Source organism: Chiroxiphia lanceolata, chromosome 8, assembly GCF_009829145.1.
Source record: "Chiroxiphia lanceolata isolate bChiLan1 chromosome 8, bChiLan1.pri, whole genome shotgun sequence".
NCBI classification, from domain to species: Eukaryota; Metazoa; Chordata; class Aves; order Passeriformes; family Pipridae; genus Chiroxiphia; species Chiroxiphia lanceolata.
In genome coordinates, this window is record NC_045644.1 from 20,600,920 (window position 1) to 20,620,263 (window position 19,344).

The 19,344-nt window shown below is 47.9% G+C and overlaps 1 protein-coding gene and 1 long non-coding RNA gene across 2 annotated transcripts; one reads left to right on the top strand and one right to left on the bottom strand.

Moving 5' to 3' along the window:
* Nucleotides 1-3,410: 3,410 nt before the first annotated feature.
* On the bottom strand, nt 3,411-6,832 carry LOC116790244 (elongation of very long chain fatty acids protein 6-like). Its single transcript, XM_032695027.1, has 4 exons — nt 6,720-6,832; nt 5,867-5,998; nt 4,360-4,511; nt 3,411-3,832 (listed from the first exon to the last, which is right to left on the bottom strand). Exons 1-4 carry the CDS (start codon nt 6,830-6,832, stop codon nt 3,411-3,413), a joined length of 819 nt encoding a protein of 272 aa, XP_032550918.1.
* A 4,764-nt stretch (nt 6,833-11,596) lies between these two features.
* Nucleotides 11,597-13,864, top strand: LOC116790488. The gene is made up of 3 exons (XR_004358375.1): nt 11,597-11,701; nt 11,839-11,926; nt 13,655-13,864. It is a non-coding gene; the product is annotated as an uncharacterized LOC116790488 (long non-coding RNA).
* Nucleotides 13,865-19,344: the final 5,480 nt, after the last annotated feature.

Sequence of the window (19,344 nt, forward strand, 5' to 3'; positions counted from 1 at the left end):
AGGAGTTCTCATAGATAACAATAACTAATTCTGGGATTGTTTTGTGTGAAGTTCACCACACCCAGATAGTCTGAAAAACTCCTGTTTATCTAAATACTCTCTTGCACTTTTCTTATTCAAGGACAGCCTTCAGCCCCCATCACCGGCATGGCTTGTGCTCTCCGTTTCCCCGTAGCTGTCCGAGTCTGAAGACTAAGGCAAAGTGCACCGAACAGCTGGGTGTCCTCAGTGGCTGCCGTCAGTGCTTCCCCTCCACCGAAAAGCAGCATAGCACAGACCCTGTTCAGTATCCTCTTGTTCATACAACGGGGGATGTTTTCTGACTCCCCTTGCTTGGTGCGTGCTGTCAGGAGAGCCCCGAACGGCGGGGTGGATGTGAACCTCCGAGCCCCTGCTGCACCTGTTAACAACTGGGCTCAGGTAGACCCACAGCTGTGAGAGGTGGCTCTAGTTTCTGTCTTAATCGCCGTTTCGGACCCCGTTGCCGCCGGGCAGCGCGGGCGGCGGGTGTCATCTAGCGGCGGGCAGCGGATGCCGGTGGGTGCCGCGCTCCTGCCCCGCGCCGGAGGACGGATAAAGCCTCCGAAAAAAAAAGCCCCTCTTGCTCCCCGCCGGCTCCCTAGCCCTGCTTCACCAGTTCTCGCAACCTGGGGCCCCGTCTACTCCCGCCCCCAGGAAACCTTCCTCTTCGCAGCACGTCCTCTGCCCGGCCCGTGCCAGAGCTGCAGGGCTGCTCCCCTGCATCCCGCAGCCTCCGTACATCCCTTCGGCTGCCCCTAAGCCAAGCTGCTCCAGCTGTGCAAGGGTCCTCAAAGACGCCTTCAGTGGGGACCATGGCTCCCCCTGAGCAGTGATTCCTGCATGAGAGGCAACCGATTGCTCTTCATTCCCTCAAAGTAAAACAAACAAGCCCCCCCAACCAACAAAAACAGACAAATCCTCAAGATACATCCCCTCCAAAGCATGCCCACTGTCTGCTTCAGCTCACCAGCACACGCAAGAAGGACTTTTCTTCACAGAGTACCAGGAGGAGTCATTTCCAGAGAGCTTCAGGGAAATAGCACTGACCTGGGAGAGTGCTGTTATTAGCTCCCTAAGCCCCAGTAAGCGCCAGCACTTTACTCTCACCCACAGCTCAGCAGTCCAGAAAGCTTACCAAACAGCAGCAATAATATAAAACACATGAGAAATAGAAGTCTTCCCCTTCCTAAGTCTGGCAAATTTATTGCTATCTCTTGTTTAGCCAGAGAGAACAGCAGAGCAAAGGGGCAAATGCTGAGCTTGCCGATGGTGTGCATTCCCTGGGGAGCATGTAGGGCAGGTGGGGCAAGGCAGCATTGGAAAGGGGGTACCCTCACATTCTGAGTGGATGGATGTGGCCATCTGAAGAGCTGCGGTGCCTCTTGAAGGGGGAGAGAGGGTCTCTGCAACACACCCTCAGCAAACCCTCCTTCTGTTGGGTTGATTCCTGCCCCACGAAAGATACTTCCTACCCAAACAGCATGCACCGATGGGCCTACAAAGAGCTCTTCCAGAGGTGAAGTCTTCTGGAGATGCAGAGCCCTGCCTCCAGTGCCCTGGTCTGCACTGCTGAGTGGGGCAGCACCAGCAGAGCGAGGGTAGTTGGATAGCTCACTTATCCCCCAGAGCATCACCTCTGAAACATCAAAAACACGACAGGCATTTTAGGCAGAAAAACGGTAACTGTGGAAACACCACTTTTCAGTGTTTTCATCTGGCTGAGCCCAGAGAGTTGTGGGGAATGGAGCTAAATCCAGTTGGTTGAGAGTTGCTAGTGGTGATCCTCAGGGCTCAGTTTTGGGGCTGGTCCTGTTTAACATCTTTATTGATGATCTGGACACAGGGATGGAGTGCACCCTCAGTAAATCTGCAGAAGACATTAAGTTGGGTGATCTGCTAGAAGGTAGGAAGACTCTACAGAGAGACCCAGTCAGACTTGATCAATGGGCTAAGAACAACTGCATAAAGTTCCATAGGGCAATGTGCCGGGTCCTGCACTTGGGTCGCAGCAACCCCTTGCAGCACTACAGGCTGGGGGGTGAGCAGCTTGAGAGCTGTTTGGCAGAAAGGGACTTGGGGTGCTGGTTGACAGCTGGCTCAGTATGAGCCAGCAGTGGGCCCATGTGGCCAAGAAGGCCAGTGACTTCTCGGCCTGTATCAAGACTCGTGTGGCCAGCAGGACTAGGGAAGTGATCATCCCCCTGTACTCAGCCCTAGTGAGGCCACACCTCGAGTGCTGCATTCAGTTCTGGGCCCTCACTTTGAAAAGGACATTGAGCTGCTGGAGCATCTCTCTCTCTCATTTCTAGTTCCCTCATGATGAGCAAAGGGGCTCGAGAAGCAAGACCAGCTGTTGATGACTGCAGAAGGGGTAAGCATAGAGGGACTGAGTCTGCCAGATACCTTGCTAACCCTCAGAAAGACAAAGTATTGAAACAGAGAAAGCAACGCTTCTCTCACAGTTCTGTACAAAGGTCAAATACAAAAAAGACATAAAAAAAAAATCAATCAATCAATTCATATGACAGCATTTATTAGTCATTTTAACACATCACACAGTGGCAGAAGCCCTCTGAGAGGAGTTGATCCTGGAACCCTTCTGCCTCCAGCCCATAGGGCTGGCCCTGGGCTGGGACCATTAGCAATGCCTGGCACAATCTGCATGGCAGAGCTGGACCCTGCTCAGCTCCTAGAGTCTGAGACAGCAGCTAGTCAAGTTAAATAGATTGTTTAATATTGTACAAAAGGCACACCACAGATAACAGCCATTAAAGTTCATGGGATGCAGTTCCTCACACCACAGAGAAGAAGGGAGAGCCTGGGCAGAGCCCCTCCAAATGCAACCTTACAAAACAGCAGGGATTTTCCATTTCAGTGCTATTCCCACCAGTAACCTATGGTGGCTGCCCCACATGCAAGGTAGCAGTAGGTTTGGGCTCTGCTCTCCTGCTCTCCCCCAGAACCAGGGACCATGGAGAGGGTAGTGCTGTTTTGAGAGGACTTTCCCTACCTTTTTTCCAAGGAGAGTCTTGGGGCATGCAGGATCCTATCAGTCCCTGGGAAGGAGGCGAGGCACAAGGCAAACCCAAGTAACACACAGAGGAAAAAGCAGAACCACAGCTCCAAGGTCTCCAGCCCACAGCTACTTCCCCCTTCTCCTGTTACCAGACTGGAACAACTTGCACCTCACTCTGGCATGCTCCCCCATGCAAGGCAGACACACCAAAGGCCAATGCACAAGTTAATCTGAAGGCTGTTATCCACAGTGATCTCTTCCTAACCCTCATCACACCCATCCCATTAGGCACCTGAGATCCAGACAGAAGTGAAAAGTTTCCCCTTTCCCTCTCTCCCCACCTCCACCCCAGTCTCTTCTTCTGTCCCTGGTTTTACTCCTCCTTTGATTTCCAGGTGCCACTCAGATAAGTTTTGAAGAAGTAGTTGACAAAGAGTATCAAAAAAGTGATATAAACCCAATATCCACTGAGAAGCAGTGGCCAGGTGGTGTGGCAGACCTTATCATCCTTCCAGAAGAAGATAAAGATGTTCATTATTAAAAATCCCGTCATCTGCACCATTTGTGAAGTGGTGATTGTTATGGCGATGGACTTGGGTACCCGGATGCCCATGGCTGTCACAGTGTAGTAGGTGTATGTGAGACCATGGACACTGAAGTTCAAGGCTGCAATCCAGCCACAACCAACCGCCATTTCATTATGGTTATACCAGGATAAAACTGCTGTGGTTAAATGGTGATACCAGTGGAGAAAGATGAGCTTCTTTTTCCGGAGAACAATGAACACAGTGTCACCTTGAGTTGGGAGAGAGGTGCATTGTTAGTTTGGTGAAAGCACAGCAGTTGCACAAGTTTTCACATGAAGCAGAACAAGCAAGCTTCAATACTGAAGCCATTATATGGCTTGATCCCACCAAAACCTAAGTTCACATTGAAATAGTCTGTATTGAAAAAGATCGTTCAGGCACCCTATCTGCTGGCATGTTTGTAGTACAAGAGTCCCTTGCCCCAGGCTTGCTTACCTAGCTCTACCTACACAGCACTTCAGACCAGCTCTTCTTTACTTCTTTGGATTGAAACTGGGCAGAAAGCCCAGCCCTTCCCTGAATACTTGTCTGCTGCCCCCTCACTGCAGTCATTCCAGGGCAGAATTGTCTAGTCCAGGCACTGGCCTGGGGATCAAACTAGACTAATAACATCAGGCTGCAACCCCTTGGAGAGCAAGCATATCATCTGAGGAAGCAAGAAAACAAGTGACAGGTGCAAAGCTAAACAACCAAGTAACAGTAACAAACACACAGGATAAGAAGTTTCAGACTCACCCAGTTCCACAAATTTGCTCATTGTAAATAAAAATATCCAAAGCCTGGAGACAGGGTGAACGTAGACAGATCGACTACACACTGATTGCTTAAATCCCTTGTTAAGAAGGAGGAAGGCCATTTGCTTCCAGACCCGTGAGGCTGCAACGACACTGCAAGAGAATCAGACAAGAGCTGAACACTGTTCCCAGGGCCCACTAGAGCCTCTGACACCTCTGCACCCAAGGATATTCAGCTAACTCAATCTCGATGCCCAGGGTAGTCTCAGGGACATCTAAACAAACTGTTATCTTCTTTTACTTCCCAGAAGGTTTTAGCTCTGTTTGCTGGGCACAGGTTTGCCCAACACCTTTTAGCCAGGATATTCCTGCAAGACAGAGCAGTGAAAGGCTGCTGGTCCCACCAGAACAGCAGCAAGACACAAGGAGTAAGTAGGTTGCGAGACACCAACTCAGCCCTTCAGCTTGCCTGGTGCCACCATGCAGCTCCTGGAGGGTGGCAGCAGCCAAGGCCTGAGCATCAAAGAATGCTCCCTTGTTACACTCTCTGCTTCCACTGCTTGAAGAGGCACTTGAGCAAAAGCTGCCATGCTGATCAGAAAAGGGGAACAATTGTCCTGATGTCCCACCTCTTGACACGGGCCCACAGGACATGCCCAGGGAACATTTACAATCTCCTGTGGCAGGCAGTTCCTACAGCTTTTGAGAAATACCACTTCTTCTTTGTTATCAACCTGCTTCATCTGCATGAGCTTGTCTCTGGACAGACCATGAACAGTCATCCCCTGACCTCCCCTCTCACACAACTTGTGATTTTACAGACCACTGCCATGCCCAGCCCTAACAGAGGATAACCGGTGTCCCTTTGAGTTGATCAAAGCCAACTGGAGTTAGAGGCAGTAGTCTAATTTCTCTCTGTCTCACGAAACAGACAGGAAGAGGTGTGGAGATAAGGGGAATTTTTGAAAATTGACATCTGCTTGTTTATAGTTACAGAGCATGGGCTGAAACAGTCTCACGGCCACTGCAGGAAACCAGTACTGTAAGACTGGACAGTTTGAAAACATATATTTTAGATTAATCTTCTATGCTTCTGTGAGCTTAGCAGAATTTTCCCCACCTCCTACACAATAGGATTAGAGAAAGGTGGTGGTGGGAAAAACAATTTTAAAGAGTAATAAACCTCAAATCAAACTTGTAATAAGTAGGAATCCTTTGAATAAGGGAGGATCTCTGTTTTTGCAGACTTCACATTCATATCTACCCACTAATGATTTTCAAGCACAGTCCCCAGTGGTCCTTCTGCAGCTCATTCCACTTGCTGGAATATTTCTGGTGAGAAACAAATTACTTGTACGAGCAGGTCACTTCCCCTAGTTGGAAAGGGCCTTCATGGGGAAAAAAAATAGTTTATTTCCTTAGTGACATCATGGATATCCAGAACTTTCCATCAATCCAATCCGTAGGGAAGATCTACAGCTGTCTCCAGTTTTAGTAAAGGCTCTTACCTGAACACGGTCAGACTGAAGGACCACAGGGTCAGTGGTGTCCGCAGGTGGAAGGCTCTCCGTTCCTTCATGAAATGCTGGATTCCAAAGACCAGGATCAAATAAATAGCACCAAAAATTAAAGGCTTGTCCCTGCAAGTAGAGGAGAGGGAGCCATCAGGAAAAGACCCATACTGACCTATTTTCAGCCAGACTTCTGTAGCCTCAGTGAACTGCTCTCACCAAGAAAAGGTTAAGGTTGGGCTTGGAAGAAAGTCTGCCCCGACAGTGAGTAGAGCTAGCAAGGAAAAACTATGGGGACTGCAGAAAAGAAAGTGAACTGCTACATCATGGAGACTTCCACAAAACCTTGATGGGATGAGACAGGTTCTGGTAGCCTATGAGCAGGATCCCAAGCAAACACACCAATGCATTTTATCGATTTACACATGAGACTCTATAGGCAGAGGATGCCTATGCAGGATGTCTAAAAAGGCCAGTTGCACCAGTAAGCTAGAGCCTCAAGCGCCTTGTGTTGTGTCCCACTCCTTTCCAAGGCTTTACAGCAGCATGTCAGGGCTGAGTACCCTTTTTGCCGGTGCAAGGGCTGCAGTGGCCATCCGTGGCTGCTCTTTGCCCTCTTGACACATCACCAGCTCCCTACAGGCTGCAGCACCACCTGGACCACTGTTTGCTCTGCCCCATGCACTGCTGCAGCCCTTCCTCAACAGCCTGAGGTGTGCAACCAGCGCCCTCCAACTTCCTCCTCCTCGGAACTACGGACCCCCACACCTGTTCTGCTAGAAACAGCAGGACCCGACGGGGCTACCCGGGGTCCAGGGTGCATCGGAGCTGCAACCTCCTCTCCTCTCACCGATTTTCTATCATCCATTTCCTGACAGCCGTCGCATTGAAGTTCTTCTCGAAGTCATACTCTCCCAGCGGCTGCACCTCCGACGGGTCGACGTTCAGTTCCATATCCAGCATCTCTGGACGCAACTCAAAATCAGCCGCTCCCCGACCTCGCACCGGCAGATATAATCCCGGGAATGCGCTCCGCCCCAACATCACACCGGAGGCGGGACTGGGGACCTCCCGGGCCGACGGGGAAACCGGAGCCTCCCGCTCCTTGCCCAGCACAGGGAGTGGGAGGCTCCGGTCTCCCCGTCGGGCTCTGGGGGGCCCTCCCGCTCACTAGGTACCTGGCCCACCCATCCCAGCTCGCCCCTCAGCAGATGGGCAGGGTGATAACAACATTGTCACCAACAACAGGCAGAAACACCCTTACCCTGACTGCGGTTAGCTGTTGTGCCTGCTTCACCATAGACTGCAGCATCTGACCACTGCTGCTGCAGATTAAATGGGCTCTAAGTAATCTCCTACTTAGCTTCCTGCAGCTGAAAATGGTTCCCATATAGTCAAAACCCCCTGAACACAGCATATCTCATTGCACCCTCTGGTCACTTCACTCAGCTTGGTATTTCACCCGAGTATCATGTGTTTACATGTTCAACAGCAGCACCCTACAAAGCTCACAGGCTTGGGGAGACTTTTGCCTCATGCAGGCATCAGTGCACTTGTACACAAGTCGTCTGCTTAACTGCTGACTCTTCAAACAGGAGGTGAATGTTTCCCTCAATGAGACATTTCATAGAATCATAGAATGGTTTGGGTTGGAAGGGACCTCAAAGATCACTTAGTTCCAACCCCTCCATTGTGAGCAGGGACATATTCCACTAAACCAGGTTGCTCAAAACCCCATCCAGCCTGGCTTCGAAAGTTTCCAGGAATGGGCATCTACAATTTGCTCTGCTTTTGACAGTGCACTAGCGTGAGAAAATGAGGAAGAATTTGACATATAGGAATTAAAATCCCTTGGTGATTTTTGCACCATGCTGACTTACACTCCCTATTTTGTAGAGCACTTGCAAGTTTAAGGTCAGCCTATACATGTCAGCAGCAGTATTTTCCCCACAGGGAGAACATCCTGCATGTAGCATGAGCTCCCACTATGCCTTGCACAGCTCTCACATTAGTGTTTCCAGCTCCCAGGAGGTCCTGCCCCTTCCAGAGGACTGCAGCTCAAGGACTGTACAGTCTCCATCCCAGGTCACTTGTCTTTCATCTTTCATCACCTGCTTTGGGCAGTAGCATCACTAAGCAGAATACTCAGGTACATGCTGAAGACAACTTTCATCTGCTGCAAGGGCTTCTACACACCAAAAGACTAGGTGCAGCCACACAAGCAGGGTACTTTTTGCACTAGCTTCTAGTGCATACAAGTTGACATTCAGTGTCATTATTCAGCAGCAAAGCCATGTTGGGGCCCCCCTCCATGCTCTGGACAACTGTTTCACTGTTGCTGACTCCTTTGCCTGAATATTGTTTGTGGATTTGCTGTTCTCAGATGGAGTACAGTGGTTAGCTGCTTGAGGCACAACAAGTACAAAATACCTGCTTGTTCGACCTACTCTTTAGCAATTGTTAAACAAGGTCTCCTTTATGTAAGACACCATATCACAAGAGAGAACGCTCTTGGGACATGCAAGGGTAAATTGGATTAGTTGAGTAGAAAAGGTGCTGATACTGACATAATTTTTTATTCCTAACCTAATCCTTTGTTCAGTAGTTAAAGTTTTCATTTTGAAACTGCTTCATGCCACATGAACAAGAACATTGCCTCTCCTAGAGCAGGTCTGTCCATCCATCTCTGAGATGGTGGCGTGTTCAGTTACAGGAAGAGCTCATGACTTCAGCTGTTTGGTGCCACCTGAGCAGGCAGCTGGTGGAGAGCCCTCCCCAAGTGCGTCTTTGGCAGAAGGGAACAAGAACAACACATGTAAAGAACAGAGGCAGACAGAAAAGATGAGACTCTCGGCATCCTCCAAGATCCCTGTCTTGCTTAGTAAGGTAGAGCTTTCTCATGGACTGAAAGCTTACCTGAGCAATCCAGATGGAGTTGTGACATTCTGATTATCCTCTTGCCTCCACAATGTCAAATACACCTGTCTGCACTCCCAGATCTGGGTGGGCTAGCACGCAGAGAGCTGCCAAGTCCAGTGCCCAGACACTGGCACTGTGCTCAGAATCACCGTTGGACTCAGGATGCTTTACAAGCTGATATGCAACGTGGACATCATAGTGACTTTTAAATAAACACATCACAATAAGTTGCACAGAGCTCAGATCCTGCAGGTGAGGAAGCAGAGCCCCAGCAACACTTCACAGACCATTGGCACATCAGGGCTGCAATCCCGAATTAGTGGGAGAGGAGCACTACATTATTCTGTCCTCCACATGAGCGGGGAGGAGACAGAGACTATGGAGCAGAAGCCTCCATGCCTTTATTCAGAGGCCACAGTGGCTAGGTAGGACCACAGAGAGAAAGGACAATTTTCTGAGGACCATGAAATAAGGTTGTGGATGCTTCTGGAGAGCGCGTTTCCCACTAGACTGCTTCTACAGCATTCCAGAAATAGTTCTTCTTTGAGGTAGCCCTAAATAAATTTAATGCTCAATTAAAGCTCAGATTGCTATTTGCAACAAGAGCTTCAGTTTTCTGGTAGAGACTCACTTTTTCACCAGTATATACAGAGGGAGGACTAGTTTCTGATATGCATCACCTCCAGTCTGATTTGCCCTGGGGTTGATGGATTATTGATTTTTGCACAAATGTCACATTTCAGACTCCAAGTGTTAAAATAAATTTCCTATAACAGGAGAGTAAACAACAAACTGACTTAGTGGTAGACAGCATGTTCGCCTTTCTTCAAGACTGAAGAGCACGTAGCTGTTTGTGAAAGACTCCAGGTACTGTTCAGGATGAGTAACAGCATGCCAAATCCTGGTAGGATCCAAAATTCAGGAAGTGGTTTCTATAGAGTAGGTAATCATCTTCCTAAGAATGTCACAAATCAACAAATCCAAAGCTTTAGGATAGGTAAAGGGCAAGAAGCACTTACAGTTCCCTGGCCTTGCAGATCAACCACTTCCATAGCACATGTCACAAAAAAGACTGTACAGAGCAGCTTGTAGAAGGACTTAAACAGAGTGGATATGTGGCAGGAGTCAAGAGAGCAGCTACACCAACTAGGATGGAGCTAAACATGATCATTGTGGGGGACAGGAGCAGTGTATCCACCACACACTGCTGGTTGGCTAGCTGACACTGCTGGTGTCACTTTACTGCCACCAACTACCTACCTGCTCCACGCAGGTGGGGACAGGGAAAAGAGAATGCAGAGTGGTTGATTTTTTTAAAAAAATTATTTAATTCCAGGTAGGATATGCCAGTTCAGGCTGGCTTTAAATACGAGACCTCTGACAGACTCTACAGGAAAAGAGTGAGTGTGCACAGAGTCAGCCTCACTCAAACAGGCCCTTGCTGGTCTGAGCTATGCTGCCATCCCCACCAGTGCAGAGGACAGACAGTTTTCTGCACAGGAGGCAAGGCTGAGCAGGCTAAGATGGCACATAACTACCTCCAAATCAGCTTGTTGTACTGCCTGTGATTGTTACTTGTGATTTACACATCGGAGCAGAGAAAGTCATTGAAGGATCTTCTTGCACAAGCACTGCAAGCTTTCATCAAAGCTTAGGATCATGCCCTAATTCATATGTCCCTCCTGACTGCAGAGCATATGATTTCATACATGGCCCATCCAGGGGCAGCTTCTTCGCCACATTGACCACACTACAAAAACAAAGAACAATCTTCACATTCTTGATCAAAAGATCTTTTAACCCTTTTGACCCCAACAGATGTGGCATAGCAGGTAAGGCATGATTTTGTTACACATACTGCAGTTTGGCTTAAGTAGCTTCAATAGGTGGGAAGACATGGTAAGGATAAGGAAACAAACTTTCTCTCCCGATTGATTCTCTAACTTTGGAAAGGAGCCTATGTTTAACACATTGCAGCAAGAGCTTGATGGAAGGTGCTGGAGGATTTACCCTGGGCTGTTAGGCTTACATTCAGCTAATATAAAGTTTATGCCCACGTAAGTGGTGAAACAGTGAAAGAGATTGCCCAGAGAGATTCAAATATTCAAAGCTGAACAGTCCTCTGAGCAACTTGATTTAATTGAAAATGTGCCTCCTCTTTTCAGAGGAATTGAGACGGGATGATGTTTAAAGGTCTCTTCTAACCCAAACCATTCTATGATAATCCCTAGCTGTTCCAAATGAGGTATTATTTAAATTTTCTGGCACTTCAAATGAAGAGGTTTTTTTTTTTAAAAAGGGCAACAGCAAGTATTGCAGCACAATAAATAGCATAGCTGTTCAAAAGCCAAAGCTTTGAGCACATGAGCATGCACATTTTTGCATAGATTGAGGCTTCATAGAGATCAACCTGCAGAAGATTTGCTACTTTGGGTAAAACCCGGGCAGTGGATCTAACTTGCTCCAAGGAGAGGGAAGAACTGCAGTGCAAGTGTCAGAGCAGAGAGCTTCTGTCGGGGATGTAAGCAGGAAGACACACTGACTCCATGAAGACTGAGACTTGTGCAGATTTATTGATTTGCCTTCACTGCTCTCTTTCCCAAGTTTAGCTGTAACACCTTCTCCCAGCAACCACGATACAGGTGCATTTCTTTAGAGATGTAACAGAAAACAGGGATAAAACCCAGCAATCAGACCTGTGGAAAACCCCATCCTGATGCAGTGCTGGGTAATTGTGAGCCTGCCTGGAGCACCCTCTGGCACCAGTCACCACAGCCTGTGACATCATGGTCTCCAGAAAAGGGGCCCTCTGATCTTTGGCCATTAGAGAGGAGCAAAAATGAAAAGAAGTGCAGGGAGACACCACGTGCTGAGCAGACCCCTTCACTTCCCAAAAGCAAGAGCAGGCAGAAAGTTTGCTGTGCTCCTTCCTGACTCTCTGGAGCTATTAGCTGTCCTCCCTTGGGAAAGCAGGACCCTCAGGCCCAAGGGGAAGAGAGGATTCCCTGCTCCTTGCAAGGAGTCCATCTATCTTCCTTCTGCTTCTCCAGCCAGGAGGTCAGCCGCATTGCCTTATGAGAGTCACCCGAACAGGCTGATACAAAGAGTTCAAAGTTTAACCTCTGCACACTACTAGAGGTAATAGTCCTTCCTTGAATCTCTCTGCCTGATGTTTGACTAGCAGTCATTAAGCAAAACCTCTTCTTTGTACCCTGGCAAGATACAGCCATAAGCAGCAGCCCTCATACCTGTATCAGACCTTCAGTGTTTGGGCATGGTCCTTCTGAAGGATGTGTGTGATGATCAAGCAAGTTGGTCATTTGAGAACAATTTTGCATAGAGCTAGAGAGGGTATTGTCCCTTCATGCACACACACATGCTTTAAAAGATGGCTTCTGGGTAACACGCTGGATGTGTCTGCTTTCTCTCTGCCAGGCATGACTGTTTTTCAAAAAGGAAAAAAACAAAGCAGACCCACTGAATTGAAAGATGAGAGCTCTCAGAAGGGACTACTTGGAGTCCTTACTATTGCTCCAAGTTATTTTTTGCCCTCTGACCTAGTTGCTCTTACCACTGTGAAACACCTCCAAAGGGAAAACTACATAAGGGTTAGCTAAGGCTAACCTAAAGCTTAAACAAAATGATGGTGACATCAGGAGCTATTAACCCAAAGATGTCATAATCTGCAATCACCCTTCAAATAAAGGCTATCATGGCTCTAATCACATGATGAAAATCACCTCTAAGGACCTCTCTCCGTTGGTAGCATGTACCATTTACAAACCCTTTTGTTCCCTAAAGCCTGTAAGTAGGCCCACTGGTTTTGAAACAGCAGTTAAAACAAGTACATTAGGTGAGCAGCTGGGCTTTTGCCTAGAATTGCTGTGTCTTCAAACTTTGTTCTGAAAAGAGTGGTTGAATACACATGCAGAATCCAGAGAACGTGAGATTAGGAGAAAATTTGTCAATTTAATTCATCAGTGTCTGTTTTCACAGTTAAAAATTTAGTGGCTGAGACTAGTCTAACTAACAAGTTCTTGAACAAATGTGTGTACAAAAATCGAATTGAAGGACTTCTGATTAAGATCAAAGACATCCTTTGAACAACCTGATCAGCTATGCCTTTAGCAAAGAACTCTCAAAACTCAGGCTGAGGTTGAGAACCTCTACAGGCATTCATGCATGCACCTATTTGTGTTTCCTGAACTGTTCATTGACGAGAGACTTTGCACAAACCAACATTCAGTATTTCTCAGCCAGAACAGGTCCAGTGCTTTAAACAAGAGTAAAATAAACCATAGCACAGTAACAACATTATTGCATTAGCAAAATTGCCATTGTGAACAGTTGCCTGCATTGATGATGGTGTGTAAGAGCTCTCCTCCCTGCATTCTCAAAGATAGAAAGCACTTTCTCCATCGCTAGGCCAAGTAGAATCGCCCCAGGGTCAGTCTCAGCCATACTTTGCCAATGGCTCTGTGTTGGCCCCTCTCCACTTAGTCATTCTCCTGCTCCAGACCCCAATTGAGTCACCTGCTGTCAGAGTTGGTAGTAGTTATGCCACACACAAAACACCACCTCTTTCCTCTGGTTGAAGTCTATCAAGGCTGCAGAGTCTAGGTCTATTTGCCGATCCTGGGCAAAGCTGAGAGCACAAAACTGAAGTTCATCACTTTGCTTTGTAAGAAGCCCCTGGCTACAGAACTGGGACTAAAATGCTATTCCTGTAATCCCAGAAAGAAGTGCTTATTTCTGCCTTTTAACTAAACTAATCAGCATTCATTCTACTTGAGTCCGTCTTGAGATTGTTTTGATCCCCAGTAAAGTTTTGCTTGCCACCACAAGTTACTTGCCCCTTTTATGCAGCTTTTTGGAGAACCCCTTGGAGAACCCCAAAGAACATCTTTGCAAGTCCTGCTAATGAGACCCTACACTCCTTTACCCAGCTCTGAACTGATACAGTCAGAGGATTCTTTGGTTGGCAAGATATCACCTGCAAGGAGGACAGTCTTCAAGTCTTTGTTCAACATTTGGGGTTTTTTTAAACCCATTTGGTAAAGGATTTCTGTAGAGGAACTTCCCTGATCAGTCCCAATCTCTTCTTACAACATAGGTGTTCACTTCATTTGCTACTGGGCAGTCCTGACAAAAGGTGAATGGGATACAATTCAAACACACAACTGTGAAAGGTGTCCCCGTGCTGCCCAAAAGGCCTGCAGTCGTTTCTTCAGCTCCCCACCACTTTGTAAGCCAAACTGTAGGCAGGGGAAGGATGGGCCATTTGACTCAGAGGAGATAAGGCTGAATGAGAAGACAGTTTTGCATCCAAAGCTGGGGCCTAAGGGAACACACATAAATCTGGAGGTAGGGGTATTATGAAAACATGTTTCTTCCGAAACAAGAATATGGCCCAGAGGGTCACCTCAGACAGACCTGGGACAAGAATGGAGAGGGTTTTTTATCGTTAGAGAATTGCGGGCAGGGGCACAGGACACAGCTCATGTATGGCTTGAAGGGCTCCCTTCCCCACCTGCTCCAGCCCTATACTATTTGTAACTTCCCACCCCAGTGCTTACAGTTAATTATTCCAGACTTCCACCAAGGTGCCTCTAGGCCTGATCCTAATTCCACTATTTTTAACTATATGTATTTACTCACATCTTTGTTCATTTACGTCCTGCCAAAACATGTCTTTAGCATCATCTCTCACTCTATTGGTCCAGGGGGCAAATGCATGAGAGAAGAGAGCAAAGCAATTAATTTTTAAACTCAGTTTTTACCAGTTTTGTCTTCTGTTCTTGCAAAGGCCTCAGCTTCTCCCCAACTTAGTTTTAATGAAAATTAACCATTCAACTCTCCTTCCCAGCTAGTTTAGCTTTTAAAAAGACTGGCCTTAATAGCAGCCCATGTAGATCATTGGTAGATTCAGGGCACAGCCATTATTACTTCCCTGCCTAGAGACCAAAATGCAGCATTACCACTGTCTGAACCGATAGATCACCTTACCCAAAGCTTTGCAGGAAGGGCACTGAAGCTCAACTCCAGCCAAAGCCTCTGTTGAAATCTGTTGGCATTACAACACTGAGTTTGCCACTTGCAGAACATTTAACGTTCTTCTTTTTTTTCCCCAGCAAGATACACAGGTTAATCTGTGTTGCTTTCAAGAATGCTTTGGATATTATGCTTCTTTTTTTTGACATACTTTTCTAAGAGCAGACATTAGATATGTGGAGCTGCCATTACCCTTGTGAACACTACCATTCTGTTTTCAATAACTCCTCAAACCTTCTTTGTTATCTTGGATTTCATAAAAACAACTTCATTTGAACTGATAAATGGTTTTGCATATAACTATGAGCACACTTATCACTTCCCAATCAAGCGGGGTCCCCCTGTTTTTCCAGGCTTGCAAATAACAGAAGAAAACTCAACTCTGCACAGCTCTTTACTAAAATAGCTGAGTTTTGCATCACTACATGGTTTGATCTTGGAAGAGCTTGCCTTACAGAAACACTTCCAACTGAATTCAAAGGAGTCAGGGATTATGTTAGTCAACAGCATCACTACCATAGCACTAGCAGAAATTTATTGAGTAGTAACTCAAAAGTTTTCCTTAAGAAGACTGCTACACAACCATTCTTGCTATAGACAACATAGAGGGTAGGTGTAAGAAGCTGAAAAGTAACTAGCCCCAGCTGCATCCCATCCAGAGTCTTTTATAGCAGCAGGTAGGGTGGTCCTGCTGGGAGTAAACAGGCTCAGCTGGAAAGGGAGAAGCATCTTAGCAGCAGCCTCTGAGAAAGGGGGAAGAAAGAAGCTGAGTGAGGAAGGAGGAGCTTTCTGAACCCAACAGATCCGTCAGCTATTTGGTGTGATTGGCTGCCCTCAGCTGTCCTGAAAAGCATGGTGCTCAGCTTCTGGCTGGTATGTAATGTTTCCTCAGTTTTTGCAAGGCTTTGGGGAGCCCTTCCTAAAGCACAGCTTGAGAAGGACCATGGGCTTTTCTGTTTTTTGAGATCATGCCTTGCCTAAGTACTTGGGAGGACATCTGCTTTTCATGCACTGCCTTCAGGACTCGCTTCTTTTGTCTTCAGGTGAACAGAAGCTGCTATAAGTGCCAGGGCCTTGGACAAGCTTCCCCTATCCTGCAGTTTGGCTGGCTCTGACAGGGAGGTGCTGCCCCACTGACCTTGCCATCACATTGGGCTCTCTGAGCCTTGCAGAGCAGCTGATCCTTCCACCCCTGAAAGGAGTAGCCCATTTACATGCCCCCTGCACCGCTAGGATGAGGCACCTTGTGATCTATAATTATGGTTGACCCTCCTCTCTGAAAGGCATCAAATCTGATTTACAAGCCCCAAAATATCATTGCATCCACTAAGCCTGCCAAAATTTCATCATATCACTGTCCAAAGTTTTGCCCGTTTGCAGGTGAAATTTTCTTCACCTCCATTACCAGGAGAGGGCAGAGACCACCTGAGGAGTTGCTGCTGCAGGGTGACCAATCAGACTTCTGCCATAAGCCACCCACAGAGGAGACCCCAACATCACCGTGCCTGGTGCTGCTTTGCATCTCCCCTCCCTGCCCAACGCCACTGCCTAGGTGGGACAGTGAGAGTGCTCCTGTCGGGTACCACTGGTGACTTGTGTCACAGTGTTCCTTATGCACACTTCTGGGAGCTTGTGCCAAGCTTAGCAGCTGGCTTTTCTCTGCCAGGAATGAGGAATAGTAATGTGCATACTGATGCTGAGGAGAGCAGTCCTATATTTTGGAATATCCTTTCCTGTGTGTCGCCCCTTAGGCTGACACCACAGGAGCATGAAGGCAGCATCACTAAAGATGACTTGTAACTCCAGTGGCCCGGAAGACTCCAGCCACTGAAACATAGCTGGTGAGTCAGGTAATCCCCAGGGCTGAAATACAGCTCATCCCCCCCAAAGAAACCTCCCTCCTGAAATAAATTAGGGTTGGAACCTTGGCACCAGTCTGATAATTCCCTGCTCCTGGGAACAGGAGTAGTTATTGGTGATATTCTCTGCTGTGCAGCTCCATCTGCTGTGACACAGGCCCAAGGAGGTCCTGGGGGGGACGAGGGGACCCGTTGTAACAGTGGTCTCAATGGCAAATGACCACTGCTGGAGCCTGGGCACCCACAGAGCTTGGGCTCCTTGCCTTCCTCTGTGGGAAATATTTGTAAAAAATGTGGAAGCATCAGAGGAAAGTATTGCCCATGATCTCAAGAGTGTCAGAGAGGTGCATGGGGGCCATGAGGGAGATGTCCCTGGGCAGAGCCTGCCTGTCAGGGGCGAGTGGCTGGGGCTGAGCCATGCACAGCTCCCTACATCAGCCAAAGGGAAGGGATTTCCTGGTGCAGAGATGCTCTTTGCTCGCTGTCACTGAACGGTGGGGTGAGTCAAAATCATTGTCTCCTCTAGGCTTTCCTCTCCCAGATGGAGCGATCTCACATTCGCCTGCAGAGGGAGACGGCTCCTCTTTATTAGCCAAATTTTGTTGACACAGTTTGGTGCCGCCACCTTACCAGGCTGGAAAAACGAGCCGCGGAATTGACGTGGCCCTCCTGCAGCCCACGGCCAGGCACTCCCGTGGAGCTGCTGCCAGGGGTATGCGGGGACCCTCCCAAAGCCAAGCAGCGGGGATGAGCAGCAGTAGTTTATGAGCTGGTTGCAAAGTCCTCACGGGAGCAGCCTCTGAGGCAGTGCCAGGCTCCGCTGTGTGTTCCAGCAATGGTGCAGCCACCGGCGCTGGGCTAAGGAGGAGGGTCATAACAGCAGCCGTGCAAGCGTGTGGCTTCACCCCTTCCCTATCCTCGGCAAGGGGCTGCTCCCAGCAGAGGAGCTGCCCCCAGCCCAGGGTTTGGGCAGAGCTGGACAGCCATCACCTGGAAAACACACTCATTTCCAAACCCGCGGAATGGCTCCCGATCTCAGGGCCTGCTGTTCCTCACGCACAGAGCAGGTTTATGAGGAGCTGTGGGGCCGGGTGAACCTGAAAAGCTGGCTCATGCGTGCCCTCAACACCTCCCTACCGCAGAACCACTCGGGGCCCTCGCAGCGAGATCTGCACACAGCACCGAGATTGCTGGCACTGCTGCGTCCTGCTCAGGCTCTCCGTGCCTTGCCAAGAGCAAGACAGAGGGGCAGAAGGCAGTTTTGCACTGTGCAGGGCTCAGCTGGGGTTGCAGCTCCTGTGTGAGGCTTCTTCAGCCTTCTGAGAAGTATTGACTCATGTTCCACTTTTCCTTGCGGGGAAAAAAAAGAAAAAGAAATAAAAAAGGTTTGCTCCCTGCTTGCTGCCTCATAAACCACAGTTTTAATTTCCTAAGTTACGCCACAGCCCTACTTGCCCGCCTCAGTACCTGTGACAGGGGAGAGCACTCAGTAACTGAGAGGCACTGTGCCCAGAGATTGGGCACCAAGATGAAGGCAGAGCTGCCAGAAGGATAAAGCTCACCTACATCCCTTCCCCCACCAAGGCTTTTTATGTGTGTGACAGGCTACTGTCCTAATTTAACTTAATAACTAGCTTAATGCCGTGTTTAGTAGGAGAAGATTTACAGAGGACAGGAATAAAGCTGGAAAAGCTAGAGAAGCCCTCATCTTTAATGAGTATATTCAATATTTCCATAAAACCACCTCATAATTTAAAGAATGGCTCCTGACAGTTTCTAAGCCTGTACACAGCTTTTCATGGGGAAGACTCTGCATTTCAGGGGTGTTTTTTGAATGTCCTCTTTTTACTCACAGGGTCCTTGGGCAGGTTAGTGCTTTATTCCATTAGAAGTAGTTCTCACCAAATTGTTGAATAATTTTTTAATATACTACATGTATTTTGACTGCCTGGCTAGGCATGCCTCCTAACTCTGCAATACCTGTGGAAATGATAGTCATGAGAAGTTCAAGGAGTTAAGGGCATATCTGATAGCAGATAACATGCCAATGCTGCACATGGTGCTGGCTTGAACTTCTTTTTGGAATTGTGAGTAGCGAGGAGGCAGCATAGGAAAATAGTCTCACATTTTTCTAAGCCCACACAGGCTTCTTGGGTCTCAAACATCTCTGTCTGCTCTTTTGTTTGCAAGCAAAGCAGCATGAAGGTCTCTATCCCCATCAGTGCCTCTGTTGGTGCACCACTTTGCAAACACGATGCCTTTGTCCTCTTGCTATTTTTCTTAAAGTTCAAAACAATCCAGCACAGCCACCAAGCCACAAGCTTGCCAGCTCTCTTGCTATATTCAGCCTAATCTGAACATCCAAACTCTCACGTAGGCAGCAGTAATGATCTCCTTCTTCCACCTCAGAAATGACAAAATGCTCCACCTCCACCCCCTTGTCCACACTCATCTGCTAGGAGATGACAACAAGGTCACCATAGTGCAACAGGCAGGAAATGCTGAAAACTTGTGGCAATATCTTTTTTTATCCAAAAATAACCCCCAAATCCCATCAGCCTTTAAATTTCAACTCGCAGATAGAAAGGTGTCAGGCAAACAATGTTTCTACCACTTACCTACAACACCCATTTTTCCCCTAATATC